Consider the following 27,610-nt stretch of genomic DNA (forward strand, 5'->3'; position numbering starts at 1 on the left):
CATTCTGTTGGTGAAACCACAGAAGGGAATATTTTGTGTATTTTTATGGTGGTTGGGCTGCCTTAGAATTAAACACACTTTCAAAGACCTTTCTATGGATGTCATTTGAGTCTATAATTTTATAGACTCCTCATTTGCATAGAAAAGTTTAAAGCGTTATATGTGATTAAACGCAGCCTTTTCTTTTTATAATTACTAAATGGTTCATAAATAAATGTCAAATGTTGCTTACTTTAGATTTGAAGCCAAAACTAATGTCAGACACAGCAAATATTTTAGTTGTGTGTTAAAACAGCACACAACCCTAAAGAGAGCATGGAACTAAGTCAGAATTATTCATACACACTGATTAAAATTCTATATGGTATTTCTACAACATGAAAGAACACTCAAACAGGCAACACTGAACAAATGAGTCCAAAATTCACAGCAGATGTGTAAAAATAATTTTAAAAAATGTCTCCAAAATGAAAAATTAAACAAAACCAACAGGTGAAACAGATATATAAATAATAATTTTGTTTTAAACATAATGTAGTATTATTTTTTAGAACAAACATGATTAGAACTTTTTTCTCAATAAAAAGAGGGGGAAAAGTAATCTTTTTATTGAAAAAAACAAATAGATTTGTATTTTTCTTTAAAAACAAAACAATAACTTATTTAAAGAGGCCATCTTTCTAAATAGTACGATTCAGCTAAGTTTGGCTAGTCTATTTATTTAATTTTGTTGTCCAACTCTAAGCTGGTACAGTAATTCACAGTAATTCTGCCTAAAAAAAGCAATCGTCCAACTGCAGCTGATCTAGAACGCTGCTGCTGGAGTTCTGACTAAAACCAGGAAGCTAGAGCACATCATGAGTTCCAGTTCTAAAATCCTTCACTGAGAGAATAGACTTTAAAATACTGTTGGTAGTTTAGAAATCACTGATTTAAAGATTATTAAAGTTCTGCTGTTGTGTCAACCTTCCAAACCTTTCAGGTCTTCTGGCTCTGGTCTGTATTCAGAACCAGAACAAACAGGGAGAAGCAGCGTTCAGCTTCAATGTACCACAAATGTGGAACAAACTTCCAGAGAACTGCTGAAACACTCAGTTCCTTTAAGCTAAGACTAAAAACCCAGCTGTTTAGAGATGCTTTTGAACCACAATAAATGAAATATTGACCAACATATGTGATGTGCATGATTTTGGTTATATTTGTTCAGTTGTTGACTGTATGATGTTTTCTTTAAAACTCAAATTTTGTGTTTTTATTATGTACCTCACCTTGAGCTGCCTTACTGCTGAAATGTGCTATACAAATAAACTTGATTGATTGAGTAAAGTTAGAAATGTCTGCTCTATAGGTCTATAGGTTGCAACCAAATCAATAACAGCTAAAACATTATCATTAGTATCTTTGAATCTACGCCAACATTTTCAAAGTTGTCAGCCGACCCTTCATGCTTGTTCAGTTTTAAGAACCATTAGGCAAAATGGACGGTGGGAATTTATTTTGGTTCTCAATAGGAACGAGGAGATTCCTGGCACGGAGATGACTGAAGTCGATGCCTCGGGGGAAGACGGTGCAAATACCCGTTTTTAGATGGGATTTTTGGGGATGGGTCAGGGGGATTATCCTGCTGCTATTTCAGGCCCGCCAGATCTGTCTGGACACCCTGCAGGTACACAGGAATGCCACTTCTCAATGAATGTGATTCCAGTCGCTGAGGGCGCGGGTTGTTTTTAGCTCCCTTTTGTTTCTCCAGTTTTCCTTCTCCATGACAACTCTCTCCATAACAGCAAAACGTCATGTTTTTCTTTCTCATTATCATCAACTCAAATGGACCCTAATAATAGCTGGGTGAAAATTAACTCTGACAGTGGGCTGTTTTTAGGATCAATCAACAGTCAACATCAACTACACTGAGTTTTGAGCCTTTTTTATGATTCATCTAATAAAGACCATGGACTATTTCAGTCTTTTTAAGTTGATTTAATCTTTTCTGAAGTCTTGGTAAAGTTCTAGTCAAAACAACTGTTGGATCTGATAAAGCTAACCCTACTCGGATGTCGGTTTCCTTGGAAACCTAATATCAAACAATCTTTTGTATAAAGACAAAAAGCCGATGTGAAATGTGTCTTTCTTTGTAAAGAAGGATGTTTCAGGATAAAAATTAATCCCAAACATTATAACAAACAGACTTTTTATTCAAATGGTTTGTGTCATTTGTTAGTCCAAATTGAGGTATCAAAACCATAAAAGAAAACATCTATTTCATCACCTTAAATATAAGATCCTCCATAAATCTGAACAGTCATTTGTAAAGAGCCTAATCTATCCTCTGTTTGTTCAACAAAATGGAGACTATATGAAAACTGCCTAGTTTTTTTTTTTTTTTTTTGGCAAAACTGTGGGGAAATATTCAAAGAGGTACAGAAATATAAACTTCAGAAACTCTGCATGAGAATGGCATGTTGGGTTTCAACTCTTACAATGATTGATGTGGTATACATAAGCTTTTAAACTGTAATTTCTTATTTATAGCAGATATGCATATGAATCCGTTGAACATCATAAAATGCCTTATCAAGTAACAGCTCACCGCACTTAGGCAAGCAGTGCGGTGAGTCTGGCTCCTTTAAAGTAACAGATTTCCTGTGTAACAGGAGAAAAGATTAGACATTTTGGTAACACTTTATTTGAAGGGGGTTGAATAAGACTGACATGACACTGTCATAAACATGACATAACACCTGTCATGAACATGAATAAGCCTTCATGAATATTTATCACTGTTGTCATAAAGCGTCATTCGGTAAATTATGACACTTTTAATACAAAGTTGACATTATTCAAAATGTCTTTGTTATGACAACTTGACATTAACCAAGAAATCATTACTGATATAAATTTGTTATAAAAGTATTATTGATTGCACTTTAAAAATTAGGTAACTTTATGTTATTAAAGGTAAAGTTTAAACAGTAATAATTTATTGGTTAATGTCAAGTTGTCATAACAAAGACATTTTGAATAATGTCAACTTTGTATTAAAAGTGTCATAATTTACCGAATGACGTTTATGACAACAGTCATAAATATTCATGAAGGCTTATTCATGTTCATGACATGTGTTATGTCATGTTTATGACAGTGTCATAAAAATGACACTGTCATGGTATGCATAAGCTTTTAAACTGTAATTGAATAAGACTTTATTCAAGGGGGTTGAATAAAGTCTTATTCAACCCCCTTCAAATAAAGTGTTACTGACATTTTCCCTGTTGTACAGTTGACTTTATTAAATTGATGACACGTCACTAAAGCAGCTCTTTAAGAGAACTTGGAAAAACATTCATGTACCTTTACGGATCAATAAGCTATTTTTAATTGAATCGATTGGAACTTTTGTTTTAAAGGTCATCATCCTTTCCTAATGCGTATTACACAATAGAGATTATTCACAGTGAATAACTTTGGATCAATACAAAACTAAGAAGAAAGATGATCTATTGCTGCTAAAAGAAATAAGTCAAGACAAAACCTGTTATGTAAAAAGAATTAATGGCAAGATAAATTATTTAGTTGCTTCAGTTTGAAACACAAAGTTCTTTACTTTCTAGAACTCTAAATATAAAGCTCTGCATTTGTTTTCACTTAGTGAAAAAGTACTTGCTCTCTGTTTGGTTTTGTTTTTATAAACACTTTTCAATAGAACCTGTCTGACAACACAAAGCAGGCTAAAAGATCTCAGAAAAGTAGCAAACCCAAAGCAACTTCTAATAAAGTTTCATATATATCAATCATGGTGAAAGCTGTAATGCGCCGCTTGTGAAAGTAAATCTAATAGGCCTCACTTTGACTCTCTGACAACAATTTTGAGTGCCACACCGCTAGACAGGACATGTTTAAAAAAGCAGAGCAGCCTCTGGATGACAATAAAATAAAAAAATGAAAGGTCTTTTAGCCTTTTTAAACAGGCTGTTCCTGTTGAAAAATCCCCCAGTGTGGCTGGATAAAACATTTCTGCCAGGAAGCGATTCAGTAATGTTCCTCCAGAGACTCATTACTTATTATTGCAAAGGCTTGATGGCAGTTGTTGCTGCAAACGGCAGAACCACTTATTAAGTTTCAGGAGCTTTTTCCCCTTGATAAATACAACTGTCATTTGAAAACTTTGTATGTTTATTTACAGCATGATAAACAGATGCATAATATTTTGCAGAAATTCATCATGTGGCCTAAATAAATTATCACTTTTATTTTTTTATTGTTTTTTTTTTAGCATAATCAGTCCAGGATCAGGGAAATTCATAAATTCTTACATTGACTTCTTTCTTCAAGGAAATACTACACTGTATCACAGTGTACCAAGCATCCACTAACCACTTACTTGTTCCTGTTTGGGGATCATTAGAAGGGGAAGATGACTGATTATAGTTTTCTGTTGGTTTCATGGCTTTTGCAGTAAATCTTACAACTGAGAATACAAAGAGTATTTTAAGTGCATTCTATGGGACAGTGCTGCATTTCCTGTGTTTTGATTGGTTGGCAGGTTGGTAGGAGGATGCACCGTTCACCTAAGAACCATCACACTGGCTGCTAATTTTAATATTTTGAATCTTTTTTTTTTTTTCTTTCCTGCCTTATTTAGAGTTGGTCTAGATAGAATAAAATGTGATGCACTGAAAATTCTCGTAGTAACATTACAAAATGTCAAAGAAAGTTTAAGAGGTGTAAAGACTTTCGTAAGGCATTTTGGGCTAAAATGCAGCAATAGGCAAGTCTAAGAATGCATTTCAGATACTTTCTGTTTGCTTTCCTCTTCTGTTTGATAGTCCCTGAGAATTGTATTGATGAATTTAACATGAGCAGAAGCTAATATTTATGGTCTTTCTTCTGTCAGCCAATCAGCAGCAAGAAAAATAAATGCCACTCTTGCTTTGCAAATGCCAGCCAGTATCAAGTAGCATTACAGCTAGCTGTTTAAGATGCATTTTCTTCAAATATTTTAGATATGCTAGACCAAAAAAAAAAATCTGTGAATTAGCATATTTTTCTGCAACTAATTTGGGGTCATATTCCACTGAAAAATCTGAGAATAGTTCCTTATCAACATATTTTTTATCCATAATCCCGGGCAGGTTGTGGTTCACAAACAAACTGATGGGTTTAAACTGTAGTTCCAACAGTTTTTATTTCGGTGCATCAAAGTAAATTTTGTTTTTCTATCACAAAAATTTTAATAAATTACACTTTAGCTTTGGATTGTGGTAGAAAACTATAAATGTGTTTCAAGCTAGTTTTTCAGGTTTAGACCAGCAGCTTTAGATTAATGCAGTCACTGTCAACAGCTTCATCTGGCCAAAGCTTAAGATCCAGCATTGCAATCCTTGCAGCATTCCTGTTGCTGTCCCCTCCCTGTTCTCCCCTGTGGAAACATCAATATTTCAATGTTTTCTGTTTCGATCCAAGTACAACTTCAGAGAGTTTTTTTCTCTCTCTTTCTTTAGCAAGCAACTTGCTCTCTGTTGTTCGGAGGGGAAAGGCTGGATATCCAGCTGTTTTGGAGAACAGCTGAGATGAACTGGCTGAAGTGAACTCAACACATAATCTGTTACATGGTTCCACAAACTAAATGCATGAGAATAAATAGAAGTAGCTCTCCAAAACAGTTCTTAATTCATAATTTTAGTCATAAAACCGTGTTTTTATTTACAACGCTGCACATTTAAGAGTTATTATGCACTAATAGGCAGAAGTATGGTCACTGTACCTTATTGGACGGTTCATGACAGTGCAATCTGTCTATAGGCTGCAGTCTAGACAGTGTCATTAAAAATTGATTGAGGTTTTCAGTGAACTGACTGACCGCTGCTGTGCTCCCGCTGCTCCGGGCTGTAAGTGACCGTCTCCGTGTCCACTTTGCGCCGACACTGGCCCTGGCCTTGCACCAGTTGTTCCAGGGGTAGCTCCGAGTCGGGCGTCGGGTAGCACCGCAGACCGGTGGAGCACCTCGGGGTGTAGACGCCGCACGCCTCGCCCTCCTGCCGGGCGCACACGGGGCAGCACCCGCATCCCGGCTCCCGCACCATCTCCGCGCATGGCTCGGCGAGCTGCGGGCAGAGCGCCTGGCGCTCCGCGGTGCAGCCCGGGCAGCGGAACACCATCTCGGACAGGGAGGCGCAGGCGAAGGGCGCGGAGAGGAGCAGCAGGCTGCAGCCGGTGAACCATAGCATGGTTGGAGGCGTGCGGACTTTGGTCATGGTGTCGGGGCTGATCGGAGACAATCCCGACTGAAAAAAAGAGGCAAGAAATGTGAATGCGAACAGGTGAAGCCGGGAATGGGAGGGCTGCTGGGTCCTACAAGTTCCCAGGTTTGGGATCTGGACACAAGTGGACGTTATTAGGGAACATGTCGCTTTATATTTAGGATGATGGATAAAATGGTTGGTTTTTTATTTTGTTTATATAATTATAAAAAATAAATGTACTCCCACTAGAGCAAACTATTTGAACTTGAACTGCATTGAGGGGAATTCATGTGATACATCTACAGGAAATGGTTGCCAGTTTTACAGCTGAAGGAAACTGATGGATGATTCACAGATTTTTGAAAAGTATGGCACACTATTCATCTTCTCTGAGTCAATAGTTTAAGGTTCAAGTTGAACATCTACTGACTGAAATCTTTACCTGCTCCTCAAGATCTTGACTTTGACTAGACCATCCTATCACACAACTTACACCACTCTAGCTTTCAGCATCAAGGCTTTTGCGTCTCCATCAAACTTCCCATCACTTAGCAACTTCAACAGCATGATGCTTCTACTTCCACAAAGCTTAGGGAAAACTGTAAATATGACTAGCTTTCAATTCTATTTGCCGCAGGTTTGTGAGTTAAATGATACTACCTCTAATGTGTTGGTCTCATCTGGTAATTTGTTAGCTGTATTCCCTACATATTAACACACCACACATTTCAGATTTTTATTTGTAAAATGTTGCAAATTTTCTTTCAGTTCCTATTTTTGCACCACGAATAACTGGACTAGAGTAAAAATAATAATTGTTAAAAAAAACAACAACAACAACAAACAAAAGTATTATACATAACAGTAAGTATCTAGTGACATTTCATTTGGTGAAAGATATGAATTTTCTGACACTGTTGTAAATATCCTAGGATTCCTTCCTGCAAATGTTGCACTGCCAGTACTGATTTGATGAAAAAGAGGGGCAAAGTTGCTCTGGGACAGCTTGAAACTAAAACTGTGCAGCTTGCACGGTGCAGCCTGTTTGTTTCAATCAGCACCGCCCGCCTGCGCCGGCGCTGAGAATGCATAAGCAAACTAACAAACTAAACAAAAAGACTGTGTCAGGAGCATTCCCTGCATGGAAAGAACCCAAGGAGGCTCAAATGTCCATTCACATTCAATTAAAAGTTGCCATCTTCCGCACACCTTTGTACAGTGACGCTACTGTGGACGTCCACAGTCACTTTTCCTATCGATCGGTGGGGCCAAGCCTCGAGGTGTCGTGCCTGGCCACAAAACAAGCCAGTGTTAACCCCGTCCAGTGCTGCACACTAATAGGTGTTTATCCATGGGACCCAGGAATAGCTCTGGTATGTGAAACCTAACACCGCAGGTATAAATGCTGATTATTTTGTGTCGTGGCTGCACCCTGAGTTAACGTTATTTGGCCCAACTTACATCTGCAGCTCACCTTGGGGGCTTGGAGAGGGAGAAAGGTGTGAGTCAGGAGGATGCCTAGAGGGCTGTTTGCTCATAGAACCTCATATGTCATTTTGTGAAACCATGGATGGAAAAGATGCAGGAGAGAAGGCCTGCTGTTTTATAAGTGTGAGCCGGGGGGTGAGGATTTGTGTCCAGGTTGGTCACTGGCTAATTAGACCCAACAGGCCGTGGGGTCTGCCAGTGTGTGCAGAGTAATACCCACCAAGGTCATTTACTTAAATTCCTCCCAGTGGAATTGTTGAACAAACACAAACTCTGGATAAACTCTGCATTGATAGAGGAAGACCGGAGGATCAGTGATGAATGGGGAACACTCACAGCATGTTTCCCTCATCATTCATAAAGGAAGCTTTTTATATGCAAGATATCTTCAGTCTTCAAGATCACAATGTATCATTTATGTGATGGATACAAATAGTGGTAACATTTTTTAATGCTTGTCAATGGTAAGGCACAAAAGGTCGTCCTATCTGTTTCCCGTCTCGGAGTGGTTGCCACTGATGGAGGAGAATCTTCTTAAGACGGATGTTTTTTGGTAGTTATGGTTTTTTCTGTTTTTGAAGAAAATCAATGTCCAGATCAAAGAATTTAAAAAATTACCCTTGAAATATGTGTGTGTGTGTGTGTGTGTGTGTGTGTGTGTGTGTGTGTGTGTGTGTGTGTGGCAGTAAACTAAATAATAGCTACATTTAAATTCAATGAAGCTTGGCTAAAGTCATGCTAGGCTAAACATCTGTAGTTCATAGTTTACCCTTTTTACACATTAGCAAAGTGGGCTTCTTTTCTTGTTGATTTTAATCATTTGACATGTAGTCCACAAGACAGAACTAAAGAAAAAATATTTTTGAAAATTATTAAATCAAGCATTTTTTGTTATTATTATTGTTTTTAATCAAAAAAAAAAGGCTGGTTGAACTTCATTAGGATGTAGAAACCAGGTTACTCCAATTGTGAAACATTCTTTTAAAACTCGCATTGGAAACCTTCAATGCGAGTTGTAATTCACAGTACACCTAAAAAACACAGATCTTTTTGACTTTTGCATTCACACAGGGCCTGTTGTCAAAAGCTGAAGTTCTTGTCTTTAGATTTTCTCCCTGCTCTTTTTAGAAATGTCTGAGTCGCCATAGAAACCCACAACTCTGTATTTGATGAGTATCTTCCTTGTTTTCCCATATTAATTCATCTTCAGTTGATAGCATGTTGTCAGCTAATTGCTAAATACTAACAGGGAGAACAGACTGACTCTGGTATTCAGTGTTGCCATAACATTTGTCTTTAATAGCACTAATACGTTATCAATGTCTTTATTAATGTACATATTGAAATGCTACAATTATCATGTGTCTGAGAAAGATAAACCAGGTGGCATTTATGAACAATTCAAATGAGTTATAGCAGCTTTAACCGGCTGCTTTCTGTAACAGCTAGGTGTATTCCAACAGTAATGCTAGCTTATTTATTTATGAAATAGATGCTAAAACTCGGTTTCAGTTGTATATTTACTTTTTTGAAGGTATTAAATTAGCTTTTTTTTTCATTTGGTCAGCAACAGTACAGGTTAGTCTGAAGATTAAACATTTTTTATTTGAAAAGTGGACCACTGTCTATTATGGTTTCCATTGTGTGTATTAATCCATATTGAGGCATATTTGGTATTTGAACTATTAAAATAGGTATTTGTGAGCCTTTATAGTGGGGGTCTGCAGTATTAGCAGATTTTAGCTTACCCAAGCTTTGGTCCCTGTCATGTGAATACTAGGAGTCCACTGTGTAGAAGGTTTATATGACTAAAAAAAAAGCATACTGTAGAAAACAGAGTATTTATAAATGACTATTTAATAAGTGCTTTATAAGAACTTATTACACTAACAACACACTAATTAGCACATAATGAATGCTTTGCTATAAGGTAAAACAGCTATTTGACATAAATAAATTGCTTTTGACATTTCTCAGCCAAAAATATCCTCTCAGCTGAATTCCTCTGGGTGTGATCCAAACCATGGCAATTATTTTTTGACTTCTTTTTAGCCCTTGCCCTCTCAGCAGGCGTTCCAAGGGTCAAAAATAGACTTTATTATCAGGAAAAATTGACATGGATTTGCTATGCTGTATGACATAGCAGCTTTGTTGTGCATATGAACCATTAACATCAAATGTAATACAAACATTGCTAGTTCTTATCAAATGAGCTTGGTTCCAACAAACACTCATGTGCTCAGTCTGCCAGAGACTGTTGAACAATCTAGTTGTTGGGTTTGGTAGGCAGAGTCAAGGTTATGAATATTATTTGATTAGTGGGACATGATGAAACAAAGTTACAGACACAGCTGGACTGTCTGACTGTTTTGTGACTAAGTTGCTGTCAAAGCAAGTTTTCACATTTGCAAGCTGAACTGGCAAAATCTGAGTCCCTTGAGTGACTTCATTGTGCTGCATCTCACTGGATGGAAATGTTTACCAAATTGCAGCGCATAAATCCTTACATGGAAATGTTCACTTCACAAGTCCCAAATGGAAACGCATGTGTATATATACCCAAGTGTTTGCTGCCAAGCAACGGATGCATGCACAGAGCAGGAAACTTTATTTAGCTTTTTTCTTGCTGATGTTGATCACTATGAGGTATCTGTTATGAAACCACATTGTTACGTTTCAACCAATAAAAATGAATGAAGGCCGGTGGAAACAACTCTCTTAATGAGTTTGCTTAATGTATAAGTCTGCAGATTTGGAGGGCAGACGTTTGAAATATGGTGAATTCCAGATTTTATTCCCCCAATAACTATTACCCATGCTGAAAATGGTAGAGAACCCAAATTTAAATTTTTCAGTCCAGGGAGGGGGAAAAGGCAAGGAATAACTGTAAATTGTTAGAATAATTGCTTTAGCAACAATTAATGACATCTCTCTGGAAAAAAGACTGTAAGTTACATCTTTGAAACCCTTAAATCAGTCATCATTGGCTTAGGTTGTTCAGATTTAAATCCTGGCATATGACTAATGATTAAGCTTCTATGTTCTTTGGATGGATGAGGACTGAGACTAAAGACAAGTATGTGGTAAAGGAGAGGATATCCATTGTTAATAATGGTGGAGGACTTGTGATGCTGTGGGCCTGTTTGTGTTTGGGGGATTTTGTTTAAAACAATTATTCTTTCATAGGTGTTCTTTCCCCACAAAGTAAACAGTGTATTTTATTGTATTCATATTTTGGTGTGATGTTTTGCTTTTGCAATTAAAGATGACCACAGCCCACTGTTATTAATTCACATAATTATTGGGCAAAAATTATATACCAATGTATGTTTTTAATTATGTAAACTTATTTAGCATCAAAATTCAACTAGAATGTTCTTCTTCTTACATCTATACAAGACAAACCTTGGTTTACCTTCAGATGGTGTACTGAATGGTTGTTAAAAAAGGACCATAGAGTCTTCTCGCTGTCGCTCCTCCCTGACACTCTGAAAGAAACAGCAGGCGCAAATCGTGACACCGCACCTACCGTGGCACTTCTGGTGGCATGTGTCACGGCTGCCACTGCTTTCGGGGCTAGCTGTCAGTGTTGTCACTGACTTTGACTGACTTCGGCACCTCATACTGGCACTTCCGCTGATACCTGCCATTATTGGTCACAAGTGCCACTGTTTTCGGGGCTAGCTACTGTTAAGAAAATAAATTTAAAGTATGCTAGTTTTAAAACTTAACATGTGTTTATTGAAATATCCTAATTATAGTTTTAAAATCAGTAACTTATTCTGGCCTATTGACCTTTATGTTACCTGTAGTTAAAGCAGATGGTTTGCTAAGATCTTTTGAACTGCAATTTGTCTGTGTGGGAAACAATACAGGAGAAGTTCTAGCTTTTCACACTCATCTGTGAAAAGCCATAAAACAGCAGGAGTTCCTGGCTTTTGAGAGAGAGAGTCAGAGATAGCTGCTGGTTGGATGAGCAAAGATACGCCTTAGTTGAATAAATTAAAGATAAGAATACACCTTCACTATAAAACTTTCTACACAGAAGTAACAAATTACATTTGCTCTCGCAATTCTTTGCACATCTTTGCTTTTCTTTCTTTCTTTCCTTCTTATTCTTTCCATTTATGCCAGGTAAATGAATGTATGTCTCTGTTGTTCTGCAGTTTCTGTTGTAATTTTATGCGTTGTCTTCTATTGGATTAAACTGCAATTCAGTGACGTGTGCACTCATTGTTGTTTTTGTGTGGCTACACGTGGCCCGCCGGGAGAACCTGGGTTTGAAGAAGATCGAGCTAAAAGAGTTTTCTTAAGAAATATTATAACCCAGTGGTTCTTAACCTTTTTTGAGGTACCGAACCCACCAGTTTCATATGCGCATTCACTGAACCCTTCTGTAGTGATAAATATGATTTTTTTCCCCCAAATTCAAGACAGAGGGGTGACCCAACTAGGTACTAGGTCCTAGTTGGGTCACCCCAAGATCACTAGGCAGAGTCTCTGAGAACAGTTCTTCAAAATATTGTCAGTGTTTTCAGCAAAGTTCAGCTGAATATTCTTTGGTGACAGCTTCTGTGTCAGATTTATTATGAATGAATTTATAATTCAAGGAAACACAGGTGGATCTGGCACAAAGTATTGCATTTCCTCTTAAGTGTTGTGTTCCCTCAAAAAAGCAAATACGCCCTGGTCTATTTTGGATACAGTCTCAAATTTCAGTTTCCAATAAAGAGCCTCAGTGAAAACATGTTGACAGCTGCCGTAAGATGCCGCTTGTACCAAGGGCTTCTGGGTAAGGTGCCACTTGTGCCACCTTACCATCGGGTAAGGTGGCCACTTAATTCTATTTGTTTGAACTGATGTTTTTCATATGCTACATTCAATCTGAAACAGATAGAATGAGGTCACAGCAGCCTGTGGCACCCATGGCCACGGGCTGTTGTGCCACCTTACCCGTTACCGCCTTACTACTGGGTAAGGTGGCACAAGTAAGGTGGCACAAGTGGCTACATTCTATCTGTTTCATATAGAATGTAGCATATGAATAACTTTAGTTCAAACAAATAGAAATAAAATATATCTTAATTAAAACATAATTCTACATATTTAAATATACATCCGGTGTTCCAGTGCTGACAAGCTCCCGTCAGTTCCAGATTATAATTATTTTCATACAGTTACCTTAATATAATGCTATTATTAAACCGGGTAAGTTCACTAATATTGACTTATTAGTTAATATTGGTGACAGTGGCAACATGAGATATTGACAATTCCAGAGTGATATTATGTTCAGCATGGTTCCATGACAGTTCACAGGATGTAATAAGTTCCCAACACCAGGCAGCCACTATAACTTTCAGAGTTTTTTTTTTTTTTTTAAGATAATGCAAAGCTTTTGGAAACATGTTATCATAATTTTCCAAAAATGCCTGTTAACCACTTTATTGATTTCTACAACATACGTTTTACACAACTACTATGTATTTCCATCTTGGCCAAAGCCCTGTTTGGCAACCTAACGGGGTTCAACAGGTTCCACTGTTAATAGTGACACTTTGTGTTAGATTCAATTACTTTGGCCATCTTCCTTCAATTAAATTAAGTCAAAAATATTCAAGGTGTTAAACGGATAATTAACCAATACAATTACCATTGAAATAAAAAAATTATAAACAGGCAATATAAGTAACACGTTTTCCAAAAACTGTCGTTGCCATCCCCCAAAACATCGGCACCAGTTTTGACAGCTCTGAAACATTCTGGACACCTAACAGCAGCTCTAGTGGAAGCCAGACTCAGCTGTTGCAAAGGTGCCGAAACCAATGGCACCCTTGATACCTGTTGTATATTCAACTAATTCAAAGACGAAAGGAGTCGGCTGGATTATTCAGATGAACTTTAGTGAATAAATAGGATGAACGAATCATACATAATGATATACAAAAAGTGTAGGAATTCAGCTAACATAAGTCTTTCTGCGAAAAAAATCCCTACAAAATTATTTCTTCTTCGTCTGTCTTCAAGTTCTTCTACTAGTTATAAAGCATCATGGGATATGTAGTCCATTTGCCGAAGCCAGTGGCAACCATGGTGGCAACCATAGACATAATATAAGCAGATTATGTCTATGCTGGCAACACTCACAGCTAGCCCTGAAAACAGTGGCACTTGTGACCAATAATGGCAGGTGTCAGCGGAAGTGCCAGTATGAGATGCCGAAGTCAGCCGAAGTCAGTGACAACACTGACAGCTAGCCCCGAAAACAGTGGCACTTGTGGCGCTTAATGACACGTGCCACCGGAAGTGCCATTAAGTAGGTGCGGTGTCACGATTTGAGCTCGGCCCTGCTGCACTCTGAGGGCACCACAATCTACTGACTGTTTTTTTAAAAAAAAGGGTCTTAAGACATTTCTTTTTAGCAACATTTTTGGTTCATTATCTTATATTGGTTTTAATCTCTTTTATTTGTTCATTTATTTAATTATTTTTATCCATTGCAACTGCTAGGTTTGCTTATATTCTTGCCCTTTGAGATATAAAGACATAAAAGGGCATTATAAAAAAATATTATTATTATTATTATTATTATTATTATTATTATTATTATTATTATTATTATTATTACTATTGTTGTTGTTGTTGTTATTGTCGTTGTAGCCTTGCTGCTTAAAAAGACCCACTAAATTTGAGAATTTTTATTAGCAAATCTTGTTGAAAGATCTCACCAAAGTGCGCCAATAAATGGTCAATTTTGGAAAGCCTTTTCAAATTTGCCGGAAGACAATACTTTCATTTATGACATGAAAACATTCATATTTATTTACCATAATTCTTTAAATCATTGAGAAGATTATACACATTTATTTCATGCTTCATGTTCTCTGTTGACATTATCACATTGTGCCTAAGACTATTTCTGCATAGACGCTAGAGTGGCCATGACATAGATCATTATAAGAAATGATCTTCATAAGAAATGTCAAGAAGTCGTTTTTTTCTGTTTTTAAAAAAGTATTTTTTGAACATTTTGCTTTGCAAAATTTGCAGAATCTGTTTCGTCGACTTAGAGTACTTTCAGATCGTCCAATATTACAAAGAAGTTAATTAAATAATTAATAAACAGACATTTTTAAGTACTTTTGTTTTTCCAAATTGCTACTTACCTTATTCAAAAGTTGGAATCATTTGTAAATAATAATTCAGAGCAAATGTGCTTTTTTCTTGGCCACAAAAACTGGCACCAAAAAACAACTTCCACCAGATTCTCGCTTAAAATTTTTAAATCGTGTTATTTAATAAATAAACGAAAATATATGGCGAGATTTTTGATACATCGGGGCCACCGTAGAAACTGTCAGCCTCCTAGTCATGTGATGTACGGAGAAAAATGTCAACATCACTGAGCTCTGTTTGTGAAACCAAGCATTAACCGCTGTAGCGTTGCTTTGTGTGGCGTTTACGTGAAATATTATGAATTAGCGTCCACAACACTAAGTAAGAACCGGATGTTAGCTCTTTGTTTTTCCGCTGTCACTGCGCAGGTAAGCTATTTAGCTTATCTTCCGGAGAAAATAGATCAGCCGAGCTTAGACAGTGTTAGTTCCTTAAGAAGTATGAATTGTTGAACATAGAAGATTGACGGTTACAATGTTTAAAAAGAGAGAGAGAGAAAGAGCGTTGTAAGTATGTATATTTACAGCTAAAACGTTATTAAGCAGCTACAAGGAAACAAACAGCAGGCTTGTCGGTGTCTGGGAGTTGTAGTCCTGATTTAAAATGCTTGTTTAACATCTTACAGGATGGCTGTGGCTCCCCCGGGCCAGTCCTCACTTGTGCATAGTTTGGCCACACTTCTTCGCAATAACGGTATGTTCAAATATTCAATTAAAAAAAATTACAAAGCAGAGATAAATATAATTTTACTTCAGCTCAAGTTATTTAAATCGACTCAATGCAGGCTTTGAGTCCAATCAAAATCAACTGTTATAAGAAACTTCCTGCCGTGACGAGCTCAGTTTAAAAGGGTTTCGAAGCTTTGTCGAAACCTTTTACTCTCTATGAGAAAGATTTCAAAGTTGGGAGCAAAACTAGCTCAGTCAGTGGCTTCGCCCAAGAAAAGGGCAGACAAACAAAAGCAAAGCAAAGAACCATGAGTACTTTCTGAGGGGAAAAACAAAGACAGTTGAGACCAAAGTGCAGCAGTAGCTTCTCACCGACTAGAGAAGAGACAGCTAAACACAACACTTGATAAGGGGTCCTTTCTATGGAAAAGAATAGAATAGAATTCAACTTTATTGTCATTGCACCGTCACAAGTACAAGCAACGAAAAAGAACAAACAGAAAAGGAACGTTTAACAGCTATTATAGTATCAGGACAACTTTCTATTGAAAAGCAAAACAGAGCAGGCATGTTAACGGCAACAATAAAAACACTGAGCTAAACTAAGAAGCTCTGGGTCAGGTGTACTTTCTACAGCAACGAAGAACAAGGAAAACATACAAAGTTCTTAACAGAACTAGCTGCCATCTATTGCTCCATTCAGGAAGGAGTCTCCACTGCAACTATAGAAGCTCTATGGCTGGGTGTACTTTCAATCCTAAACCCTACAGCTACAGAGATAGCTGAAGATTGATGATGCTGATCGTCGATTTCTTTACACTTTAGTCAACGCTTTTCATAAAGTTGTGATGATCTCTCTCTGTTTTCCTCATTTTAATCACTTTTCCTCTGCAGGTGACGTAGTACTGGATGGCAGCAGCACGCTGACCCTCCCTGCCTGCACCTTGCAGCAGCTCACCAGGCTCTTTGAGCAGTATTTGTTGTCCAGAAGCCAGCAGCATGGCTTCCTGGCGCTTCCTTCCCATCCGGCCGACACATCCTCTCTGTTACAGCTGCAGTTCCTGTTCGATGTCCTGCAGAAGACGCTCTCTCTCAAGGTGAAGCCCTGCTGCACAGTGGAGCATCTCTGAGGCCATCAGGCTTCCATAAACTCTATATTTAACTTGGGCTTTGACTAGACCAAACGGGATGACTGGTGTGAATTTAAGGAGCAATATGAGTAAAAGCTCCCAAGTCTGTTACACTGTGGGCCAGTTACATGGTGTTTAATGATATTTATGGGTTGAAATTAAATTTTGGGAATTTTATTGGACTTTTTAGAGTTGAAAATCTTCTTTTTATATAGTGCGCAAATTACTGTTTGCAGCTATTTGTCAGATAAAGGTGTTTTATCGCTTTTAAAGTAATGAAGTGAGTTAACCCTGACTAATATTACTTCATCCGTGTCAAAGCACAGTCTATCAATAGACAGGAGTGAGTCAGTGCTATGCTGCCCCCTGGTGTTGAGTAAAATGTGACGATTTCAAGTTTGCTTTATTGAAAGTATAAGAACATAAACAAGCAGATTATTTTTTCTACAATTAAAGCAAACATTCACATCTTCTCTTGCTCATGTGGTTGAAGAAATAGATTCTTTTAATTTTTGTCTAAATTCTGTCTCCCACATTATAAAAAATACCAAATTATAGCTCTGCACAGAACAGCATGTGTCCATCATCCAGCTAGAGTAAAAGTATGACATTAAGATGTAAATATTACCCTGTTGCTCACTTTATATTCATGTAATCGCAGCTCATCCATCCCCCTGGAGTGAGGCTGGAGTCAGTAGTGAAAATCTTCCCTTTCAAGTCACTCAAGTGTTTAGAGGTAAAATCCAAGCTTTATTTTTACACTTGCGTATCAACCAGCTATAAGCAGGTTGATACGGTTCCTAGTTGCTGTGTATTTTTATTCCAACTGTTCCCACTTTTTCTCGTAGAGTTTACACACACTTAATATGAATATTAAAATAATTTTAGTCTTTCAATTAGTAGTCCATAAATATTTAAGATTGTGGTTTTGCAGGAGCAGCATTCTTTTTCCTTGGTGCTGATTGGCTGAACTTGCAAGAGCAGATACAAGAAAGCTTCTGCGGTAGAACTATGATGGTTTCTACTGTGTGTATTAATGCATATTGAGGTATATTTGGTGTTTAAATTATTTAAATAGACAATTATAAGTTTTACATTAGAGTGGGTCTCAAGTATCTTCATATTTCAGCTATAAGCAGGTTGATACGGCTCCTAGCCGCTGTGAATACTTTGGGTTTACTGTATTCCTGATCACAGACGTCGCCATGACAATATGCAACAAAAATATCCCAATAATAGATCTTCTTTATATTGTTCTATCCCTAGATGTGTTTTGGTTCCAAATATCTATCCCAAAACAAAGGACAAATATCCATTACGAAGTCAGTCTTACATGTACATGTCCTGAAAAACCGCTCAGAGAGAATGAATTTGCTTCTACCATAAGCAAACAAAAAATATCCAGATTGCAATTTGTAACTCAGGGAGAAAGACCTTCATTTTTGGATACATGAAGTAAAAGTTGGAAGAGTTTATTAAATTACTACTTTCAGGTTTTGATGTAGAAGAAAGGAGCTTGAGCTTGAGAACACCATACCAACTGTGAGCTACAAGGGTGGCAGCACCATGTTGTGATAGTTTCCCATTGGTGATTGTTGAGCTTTACACAATAGATGGCAAGAGGAATGAACATTATTTGGAATTGTTCAAGTTAGTTTAAAGCTTCCAGACTTACATTAACTTTCATTAAACAGCCAAATAAATCAGGGGTGCCCAAAGTCCGTCCTGGAGGGCCGGTATCCTGCACGTTTTAGTTCTCTCTCTGGTGGTAGCAACAACTTTTTCAGTTTGTCAGTGTTTTTCTTCGGCCTTCTAACGAGTCATCATTTGATCCAGGTGCGTTAAACCAGGGAGAGAACTAAAACATACGGGATCCCGGCCCTCGAGGACCGACTGTGGCCACCCCTGAAATAAATTATAAAGTTCCTTAAAGGCAACAAAGTTAATGTTTTAGAACCAGTTCTGTCAGGAGGAATAGAACAGAATTCCAGCAAACTGTTGTTTATAGAATGAGGCAACTGACGCAATTTAACATATAGTCTGATGTATAAACCCTAAGAATTTAAGTAGAACTCTTTAAAGTTGTAGATGTATTTTTTCCTTGTTCTCCTCCAGCTGAAGAGAATCCCAGCACACCTCCTTGAGGGACTCCGAGGAGTTTATTCCCAGCTTGAGGTCTTCATCTGCTCAAAGAGCCTCCACTCCCTGGAGGTACGTGTACTTTGGATTCTCAGCTTCCCGTCTCCATCTCCATAGCAACTGTGTGTTTTTGCCTTTTCCCAGGAGCTGCTCTCTCTGTGTGGAGGTGACCTGAGCTCTGCATTGACCTGGCTGGAACTCCACACCCTGAACTTCAGCTACAACTCCATCATCTGCCTCGACCAGTCACTAGTGAGAGCAAGCCACCCACACATCTCAATTCTTACTACTGCCAGCATCCTCTGTCACACTCCAATTGTTCCCACTTTTTCTCGTAGAGTTTACTAAACATACTGAAATCCTTGGATCTGAGCCATAACAAGATTCAAGAGTGTGGAGAATTCCTAAAGGTAGAATTTTTTTTTCATTTGAGCATTTCTCCATTGCTTTTTAGAAGCTAATATATAGTTTTTGTTGTATTTTTTAGCCTCTGAGTGAATTGGAACACTTAAACTTGGGATACAACTGCCTCCAGAGGGCGCCAACACTCGGCCCCAGCGCTAGAGCCAAGCTGCACACGCTCATCCTCAGGAACAACGAACTGGAAACCATTAACGGTAAAGAGTGCTGGCGTTACTCGTGCAGTCTCTTATCTAGCCCTGAAACGCAGGCGGCTCCGGCAAGACTGAGAGGCTGGCTGATGAGGTCACGGAGCCCGTTCAGGGGGGTGATGTCATAAGAGAAATAAAAATAAACCACCAGAACCAGTGTTTAGCTCTTAAGTTTTGTTTCTGTTCCCCGTTTTCGTGCAGGTGTGGAGCAGTTGTCCTCGCTCCAGCATTTAGACCTGGCCTACAACCTGCTGCTGGAACACGCCCAGCTCGCCCCCCTCTCCCTGCTGCACGGCCTCACCAGCGTAAGGCACTACTTTTATCCCCACAGCCTCATCTAGCCCCATGTCAGATCATGTGATAATGTGTTGTTGCAGCTAAACCTCGAGGGAAACCCGCTGTATTTCCAGAAAAGCCACCGGACCTGCACCGTGCCTCACCTGTCCCCGAAGGCTGCCAGCCTCAGAGTGAGACGCTGCCTGAAACTGAACCATTTTTATTTTGCTCCCTCATAAAAACTCATTGTTGTGTCTATTTCTAGATGAGGCTGGATGGAACCCCGCTGTCCTCTTCTGAATTATCAGTAAGTCTGAGTGTTTGGCTGCACCCGCAACATGTGAGCTTCCCCCTGGGGATCAGGGAAGGATTCTGATTCTGAAGTCAGTGTTCATGTGTCAGAGACAGGCTAGGGTCAGTTCATTCTTCCATCCAATTATCTGTCCAGTCATCCATTTGGAAATGGAAAGATGGAAAGAAATATCTGTAAAAATCTGATATAATCATCATGAAGTTTCACATTTATAGTTACTGTTGGCCAAAAAGGACTCTAGGAGCTTTGATAGGAAAAATGCATAGGTTCTGTTGAACTGCAGAGTTTCTCAGATGACATCATGATTTGTCTTGAAAGTTCAGAGAACATGACAGAGCGTGTAAAGATTTGGAGGTTTTCTCTGGAGAGCAGTGAGATGAAAGACATTAGAGACGAGACAGAACAGATATGTCCAAATGAACGGAAAACAGGTGGAGTCGTAGAGGCTTTAAAGTTGGTGTGGTCAGTCATCCGGAGCAGAGGGCATTGTGTAGAAGAGAGTCAGTTAGAGTTCAGTGTGTTTATGAGCAAGGTTTCTCTGTTCTCCAGGTTCTACCCAAAGCAGGTCAGCTGATCATCCAGGTTCAGACGTCTGTGGCTCCAACCACTGACCCACCTGAATGCAGCAACCAAGAGCCGTCAAGTGGGGCGGGGGATTTGAGTGACAGCCTGACCACTGCTGAAGTTGGGATGTCCCGGTTTAGGAAGAATAAGTCCAGAGTAAGAGTGAATCCAGGAGCCATTTCGTAAAAAAACAAACCCAACGACGGTTGAAACTGTGTTTGGTGTTTCAGAGTAAGGTCAAAGTTCGGAGAGCCAGCATATCAGAACCAAGTGATACTGATCACGAGCCCAGACCCTTCTCCTCTGCACAGGGTTGGTAACTACCATCTTTTCAGCAGCTACTAGAGAAATATCTAATGCACTAACTGTTCCCCAATGTGTCTCTCCACCAGACATTGTTCTTCCTCACCAACAGGAGATTGAGCGCATGTCCAGCTTCAGAGATCAGCTGGGGGAAGACTGGCTGAGATACCAGCACCATCTAGATGGAGGGGCTCCCACCACCATCAGCAGCCCACCCATCCCTCAGACTCTAACCAACGGCGTCAGCACCTCCATAACACCCAGTCATCCTGGGCCTGCTGTGGAGGTCCCAGAGGTTCTCCCACCACCACCACTGCTGTCCCCGGAGCCAAACGATCCAGAGACGGACTCCACACTGCAGTGGCTGAGTCCGAGCGCCGAGCAAACTCATTCCACTCTGGAGGCCAGCACAGTGGACGGCCCAGTGGAGAAGCAGGAGGCGGCCGACTCTCAGCAGTCCAGCCCCGGCTCCCAAAGGTCTGCTAGGGCGTCGAGCGGCGGGACCAACCCAGAAGAAGAAGATGAACTCGGAGGTAGGGAAAGAAACTCATCCGGAATCCCTTCCTCTTTCCACTGGGGTTTGTCTCAAACTCCTTTGTACTTTTTGAGACTAAGGCCCTGTTTACACGACAACAATTTCGGGTGAAAATGGAAGAGTTTTGTTGCGTTTGTAGCGTACGCTTACATGAAACCACCGAATGTTTTCTCCGACAACGGCACAGATTGAAAATGGGTTCCAAAGTGCAATGTTTCTGAAATGTACCGGTGTCCGTTGTCTTGTAAACAGAGTAAATGGATCTTTTCTGTCAGGGAATCCCTAGCTCATGCATAGTATGACGGAAAACATAGCTGCTTCCTAAAATCCTCAGAAGAAGAAACTACTGACAATGCTGGTGTTACTACAGTTCATGTTTTCCCATTAGATACGGTTCCCCCAGCATCTATTCACCGCTCCGCACAGCCCAGGTTGCAGAATACACATGTGCTTGTTCAGCGCTCATAACAAGCACTCGCTTGTTAAACGCTCTTATCCAGAGAACTATGGACACCGAGAAAGCTCAATCAACGTGTTTCAGCAAAGTTATCCCACTTTTTTTCCAGCTGCGCCCTAATCAGACGCACATAATGCGTGTTCTCCCCCAGTATCTGGGGGAACGGTACCTGATGGGGAAACACGGATTGACGTGCTTTCAAGTAGAACTTTTTTTTTCTAAACATATGCACACTTAGTTTCAAAGAACCTAGCACCAACTAGTGGCGTGGCAAGAGCATTACATGTTTTCGATGTGTACCGTTACTGTGAAAACAAAGATTGTAATTAGAACGTCTTCATGTAAATGCAATAACAGAAATGAAACAAAAATTCCATGTTCATTGGATCATTGTCGTGTAAACCGGGCCTAAAAGTCTTCTTCCTGCAGTGGCCTGTACCGCCTCCCCGATGCTGGAGAGCAGCATCCTTCCAGCTTTATTCTACTTTGACAGAAAGTCTAATATTCAACCGCTGTGCTGTCTCTATAAGTATGGTTCTTCCATCGTCTCTCCAGTTGACCTGTGTTGCCCCCTGTTGGTCGGCATCCTGCCCAACGGAGAGGAGACTGACGGTGAAGGTCAGGAGGGGAAGAGGATGGAAGTGTTTCTGCGGGTGAAGCAGGGCGTCCTGGTGGAGGTGGACCCACAACGCGGCATGGAGACATCCCGGCTGGAGCTGGACAGCCTGGCCCGGGTCCAGATCACACAGGCCATCTGGACCCCACAGGTGAGTCCACCACCGGTCCCACTCTGCTAATCCATCCTGAACCTCTGGTTCCCTCCGACACCGTGCCATCCCAGAGATTCTCCCTCTGGGAGTTGTCTCTGTTCTACAACTGTCTGAAGCCTGGGATGATCTAGGAATGCCATCCCTGATCATTGTTACTTTCTACATGTGGAGAAATATGAAAAAAATAAAACAGAAGAACATTTGATGCTACACACTTTTCTGATAACCAGATGTTATGTTCCATCTGTCGGTTTCCTTCTTTTTATTTAGTTTTTTTATTTCCTCTTTTGTCTTTTATTGATTTCTGTAGGTCTATACTTCTTCTTTCCTTGATTCTTCCTAGTTTCTTTGTTTCCTTCCTTGCTTTAGTCATTCCTTTTTTCTTTTCTTTCCATCTTCCTTCCTATTTTCCTATTATATTCCTCTACACTCCCTCTCTCTCTTCATGGAACCCTCACCTTTAGAAATACCTGATAGTTAATATTTGTGTGTAATATTCAATGAATCAGGATATTTAACTGAAACATCCAACCTTCAGAGTGATGTCCAGCCATACTCCACCATCTCTGCAAACTTATGTTGACTTTCCTACCCAGCATGATCCCAACACGGCTCTGCTTTTTCCTCTTCAGGACGCTGCGGAGCCATTTCCTGCTGTGGAGCTTCACTTCGACTACATTGCCAAGTCCAAACAGAGGCGGTCCTACGTCCTGCTAGATGACGACCCCCATCAGGCAGCGCAGGTTAACTCTCCTTACTCACATGATCTGGATTTGTTTCTTTGACTCATGTTTATGACCACATTTTCCAGAAGAGAAAATATGAGCCATTTAAAACTTAAAAGCAGCTCAGGAGTTGCGTTCCAGCATGCAGGTACTCGGTGTACAGGCTGAAGTTTTGGACCGAGTCCACCATGATGAATCATGTCCCTGCAGGTTCTGAGCGACATCCTGTCCGCTGTGCTGGAGGAGAACCAGCGGCGGGACTCTAAATCCGGTTCCTCCTCCTCCCGCCTGCAGTGCCTCCGCTGCAGGTCAGAGTTCTGCTCTCACCTGGCAGCTGGTGAAGAGGAGGACGTTGGGAGTAGAGTGGGAGTGATGCTGCGGGACGGTGAGGAAGGACGGAACAGGGAGGAGCAAACGGAGGCAGATTATAACAATGGCAGTTCAGGTGAGGGTTGTAGAGATTGGCTCTGGAACATCAAGTCACACCACATGATCTGAGCAAAATCTGGACTTTGACTAGGCCCAAATTCTCTTTTAAAAAGCTTCTGTGATGATTCTTTTAGCATCGTATGATCTGTCCAGCCCATTTCGATTTTAGCTAAATCCAATTTTTTTTGTATCTTTATTTAGAAATCTTGACATACAGTTTGACATGTCAGGCTCCACAGATACAAGTGGTATGTAAAAGAAGCAACAAATGAGCACAATTCGAGCCACTAGTTTGAAATCATAACCTATAGCCAGTCCCTATCCCGAGGTCAGACAGGAAAAAAAAACAAAACAAAAACATGACACTTCTATTTAAACTGGTGTAAAAGTCTTCAAGATATTAAAGTAGTTGATAAAAGGTTGCCAGGTCTGAGAAAAAACTTATCAGGAACTTGTTGTCCAAGTTCATGCTGGATGTGGACATGGCAACTGTTGCTCTTGAACGTCTCTAAATCTGTCAAAAACAGCCAGGTTTTAATGTTTCCCCACTGACCCAAAAGCATCATGGGAAACCGTGTTGGGCTCTTCTCTCGCTTCAGCTTTCTGTCTGTTTAAATCCCTGACAGCAAGCTTTGTGGTTCCAACTAGAGATAAAGCTGAAGTCAAGGTCAGCACATGGCAGGTGGTGCCACAATTCTGCTAAACAAAAAGTGTTGGAGAGGAGAATCCCACACGGCATCGCAGCAAAAAAAACAGACTGCTTTATAAGACACGTAAAGAAAGAGAATGTTGATAGCTTCATTAAAAATAAAGCAACAAGCAGGTGTAGTCACAGAAAGTATTGGGAAAGGTGAAAAGCAACAGCAGCTCTGTTAGTGACTCCATCTAAAAGAGACACAAGAAGTACTTTCCATATAACATAAAACTAAAGAGTTACAACAGTTTTTTTTTCCAAAGAGTTTTTTGACCCTAGAGGCCTGTTTTTGAAAGTTTTAAGACATGAAAGTAGGTCAAGAGAGAGAGGGAAGACATGCAGCAAATTTCACCAGACCAGGAATCGAACCTGCATCGGCCACATCGAGGACTAATGCCTCCTTATGAGGGTTGTACCTCCTACAAACAGCTGCACCTCCTACAGCTGTTTTTTATGAGAAACCTTCTACTGGCTGAATTTTATGTTTCTCTTATAAAAACTGGATTCTTACTGTTGAATAATATTTTATTCAAACTAATGGGCAAAAACACTGCAAACAAATCTACAGAACAGAACAATAATAACTAAGGGTGCACCGGTTGTAGTTTTCTGGCCGATCACTGATTATCGACCTTTAAAAAACCCAGCCTCCCAGTTGCAATTTTGGCTGATACCAATTTTTTTGTATGAAATGTTCAATATACATTTCAGTTCCACTTCTCAGTGGGACGCTGCTGGTTTTTCGTGTTTGCCATGTCTCCAACAGGTTGCTCTGCTGTGTGTGTGCAGGAGCAGTGTGTGTTTGTCCAGAGTGTGGCAGTGACCATGTGGTCCAGGTGGCCCATCAGGCAGCGCCCTGCAGCAGCACGCCCATCAGCGGCTCGCCGCGGCTCCGACATGAACTACAGCCTCTGGATTTCCCACAGAGTGCCGGCAGTGCAGAGCAGGTCCTCCTCTCTAACACACTTCTCTCCTGTTCCTGTTCCAGTTCCTGTTCTGATCTCGGTTTTTGTTTCTGCAGCTTAATGAAGTGCAGCATGTCGGCAGCAGCCTCCTCCTGCAGTCTGCCACCTCGCCGGAACAGAGCTTTGTCACGGCCCAGGGAACCTCCTTCTTCATCGGTGATGCCCCAGACCACACCGCCAGCTTCTGCTGCCACCCCGACAGCCAGGGAAAGGAGGAGCTGGCAGGAAGCTACCACTACAACGTCAGTGGCGCTACGCCCCCACAAGCACAACCTCCGGCCAAACCTGCGCCTCCATCCATCCCAAAGGGTTAGCCCTGATTTCACCTTTTAATCCCTGTGCAGATAAGGAACCCTGCTTTCTTCATTACGCTTCAAAAGTGAAATTCTTTTGCAGGAAGTTATGGTGCTTTTTTTCTTTCATCTGTTAAACATGGAATCACTTTGATGTTGGAGAAAACATCTGGAATCATAAGTTAGTATGTTGTAGCATTCATTTCTTCTCTAATTGAACAAATTCTTTAAGAAATAATCTCTGTCTGATGAACAAACAGACATGAAAAATAATGTTTTTTTTTTGTTTTTTTTTTACTTTCATATTTTTCCTTTAAATTCAATAATCCCATAATCTTTTGTTCTCATCATTCCGGTTAGTTTTAGATAATTCCATATTTGTGTGTTTTTCACATTAAGTGTCTATAACACTTTTGTCTTTATCCCATCATTCTATATTCTTTTTCAAAACTTTCATAATTGACTTTTAAAATACAGTTTTATAAAATCGAAACCCATTATTTAATTTCTGAAAATAAGTTGAATAAGGATTCAGCTTATTCTGAAGCATCCATCATAACTTCAGTATATGTACTTATCAAAACTGCAAACATAAAAATTGGTATCAGCCAGAGAACTGCAATAGGTGCAACTCTAATATTTTCTCAATATCTTCTAAATATTAAGTTTTTTTGTCCTTTCAGATTAGGTGATACCTGAACATGAAGTGATTCTGTAACAATTTTTTCCAATATTAAGCAATTCCAAATTCCCCTCAATAAATGATTCCTAATATTTTTTGTAATATTTTCTGATTCAAGAATATTTTTTTCCTGAAAATTCCGTGACTCCATATTTTCTTCAATATTAAATGCTTCCATATTTTCCTCAATAATATATTTTTTAATGATTTAATTTTTTTTTACGTGATTACAGATTTTTTTCTATTAATTTAAATATTTTTGTTCTCTAGACATTACATGATTTCATATTCTCTTCCTCAAAATTACTCTTTTTACAACTTTATATTTTTTCTTAAGAAATAGCAGTATGATGGTTATTTAGGTGTTTATGTGGGGATTTAGAGAACCAGAATGTACAGCTGTAGTTCGGTTGTTTTATTGCGGCTCTCAGCGCTGTTAGAGCTGTTAAGGAAGCTGCGTAAGTTTTGCCAACTTTAATTATCCCAATAAAAAAAGCAATTAAAGCTGTAAATTAAATGCGATAAAGCCAAAGTGCCAAACTCCTGGAGCAGTCCGTCTTATCTCGCAAAACGAACGGCGGTGGGACAGGAAATTAGACTTCAGACAGAGAAGTGTCTCGACGAGCAAATGGCTTCCATCAGGAACGACACAGATGTAAAAAATCCCCACATTTCTGAGGCTTGGAGAAACAAACAAAGCAGGTAATTGTTGCTTTGTGGATCAAATTCCTCCGAGATGTTCCAGGGGTTTTTATTGGGGGTGAGGGGAAGCGATGCTGTTCCTCCTGAACCCTGGAGGACGGGCTCCTACCTGCTCACCTCAGCTTTTTTTTACGGATCCAAACGACACTGGAGGCAAGTGGGGCTGCGTAGGAATCCTCAGAGGGTTCCTACGCGTCGGACTCCCTGACATCTGTCTGCCATTTCTGGGATGAACCACATGGTAAATTCGCAATAAGACAGATTGGAGTCATTACTGAAAGTGATGGGGGAGGGATGAAAGCCGAGGAGTCCTAATGATAGCTTTCTTTATCTTTTTTTGTTTTTAATTTGTAGTGCTGTAGTACAGGCAGTACCATATAATCTGTCCTTGTGAAGCCGCAGAGTCACTCTGAAGACGACTCATCCCACAGCCTGAATGAACTGTTTTTTG

The 27,610-nt window shown here is 39.7% G+C and overlaps 2 protein-coding genes across 5 annotated transcripts in view; one reads left to right on the forward strand and one right to left on the reverse strand.

The window, feature by feature from the left end:
* Positions 1–6,383, reverse strand: part of igfbp2a (insulin-like growth factor binding protein 2a) — a 19,479-nt gene extending 13,096 nt beyond the window's left edge. Inside the window, exon 1 of one of the 2 annotated variants that reach the window (XM_007567582.2) lies at positions 5,858–6,383. In XM_007567582.2, coding sequence (XP_007567644.1) covers positions 5,858–6,251 — 394 coding nt within the window. In that variant the 5' untranslated portion in view covers positions 6,252–6,383. The remainder of the gene's footprint in view (positions 1–5,857) is intronic. The other variant, XM_007567581.2, reaches the window with a different exon arrangement.
* An 8,693-nt stretch (positions 6,384–15,076) lies between these two features.
* Positions 15,077–27,610, forward strand: part of stk11ip (serine/threonine kinase 11 interacting protein) — a 32,845-nt gene continuing 20,311 nt past the window's right edge. For all 3 annotated transcript variants that reach the window (XM_016679412.1, XM_007567585.2, XM_016679413.1), the window contains exons 1-19: positions 15,077–15,271; positions 15,529–15,596; positions 16,466–16,668; positions 17,363–17,437; positions 18,817–18,912; positions 18,985–19,092; positions 19,179–19,250; positions 19,328–19,457; positions 19,653–19,756; positions 19,829–19,918; positions 19,993–20,034; positions 20,590–20,760; positions 20,835–20,916; positions 20,997–21,440; positions 22,455–22,666; positions 23,302–23,412; positions 23,605–23,839; positions 25,307–25,464; positions 25,539–25,791. In XM_016679412.1, coding sequence (XP_016534898.1) covers positions 15,530–15,596; positions 16,466–16,668; positions 17,363–17,437; positions 18,817–18,912; positions 18,985–19,092; positions 19,179–19,250; positions 19,328–19,457; positions 19,653–19,756; positions 19,829–19,918; positions 19,993–20,034; positions 20,590–20,760; positions 20,835–20,916; positions 20,997–21,440; positions 22,455–22,666; positions 23,302–23,412; positions 23,605–23,839; positions 25,307–25,464; positions 25,539–25,791 — 2,653 coding nt within the window. In that variant the 5' untranslated portion in view covers positions 15,077–15,271; position 15,529. The remainder of the gene's footprint in view (positions 15,272–15,528; positions 15,597–16,465; positions 16,669–17,362; positions 17,438–18,816; positions 18,913–18,984; positions 19,093–19,178; positions 19,251–19,327; positions 19,458–19,652; positions 19,757–19,828; positions 19,919–19,992; positions 20,035–20,589; positions 20,761–20,834; positions 20,917–20,996; positions 21,441–22,454; positions 22,667–23,301; positions 23,413–23,604; positions 23,840–25,306; positions 25,465–25,538; positions 25,792–27,610) is intronic.

Source organism: Poecilia formosa, unplaced genomic scaffold (genome assembly GCF_000485575.1).
Source record: "Poecilia formosa unplaced genomic scaffold, Poecilia_formosa-5.1.2 Scaffold210, whole genome shotgun sequence".
NCBI classification, from domain to species: Eukaryota; Metazoa; Chordata; class Actinopteri; order Cyprinodontiformes; family Poeciliidae; genus Poecilia; species Poecilia formosa.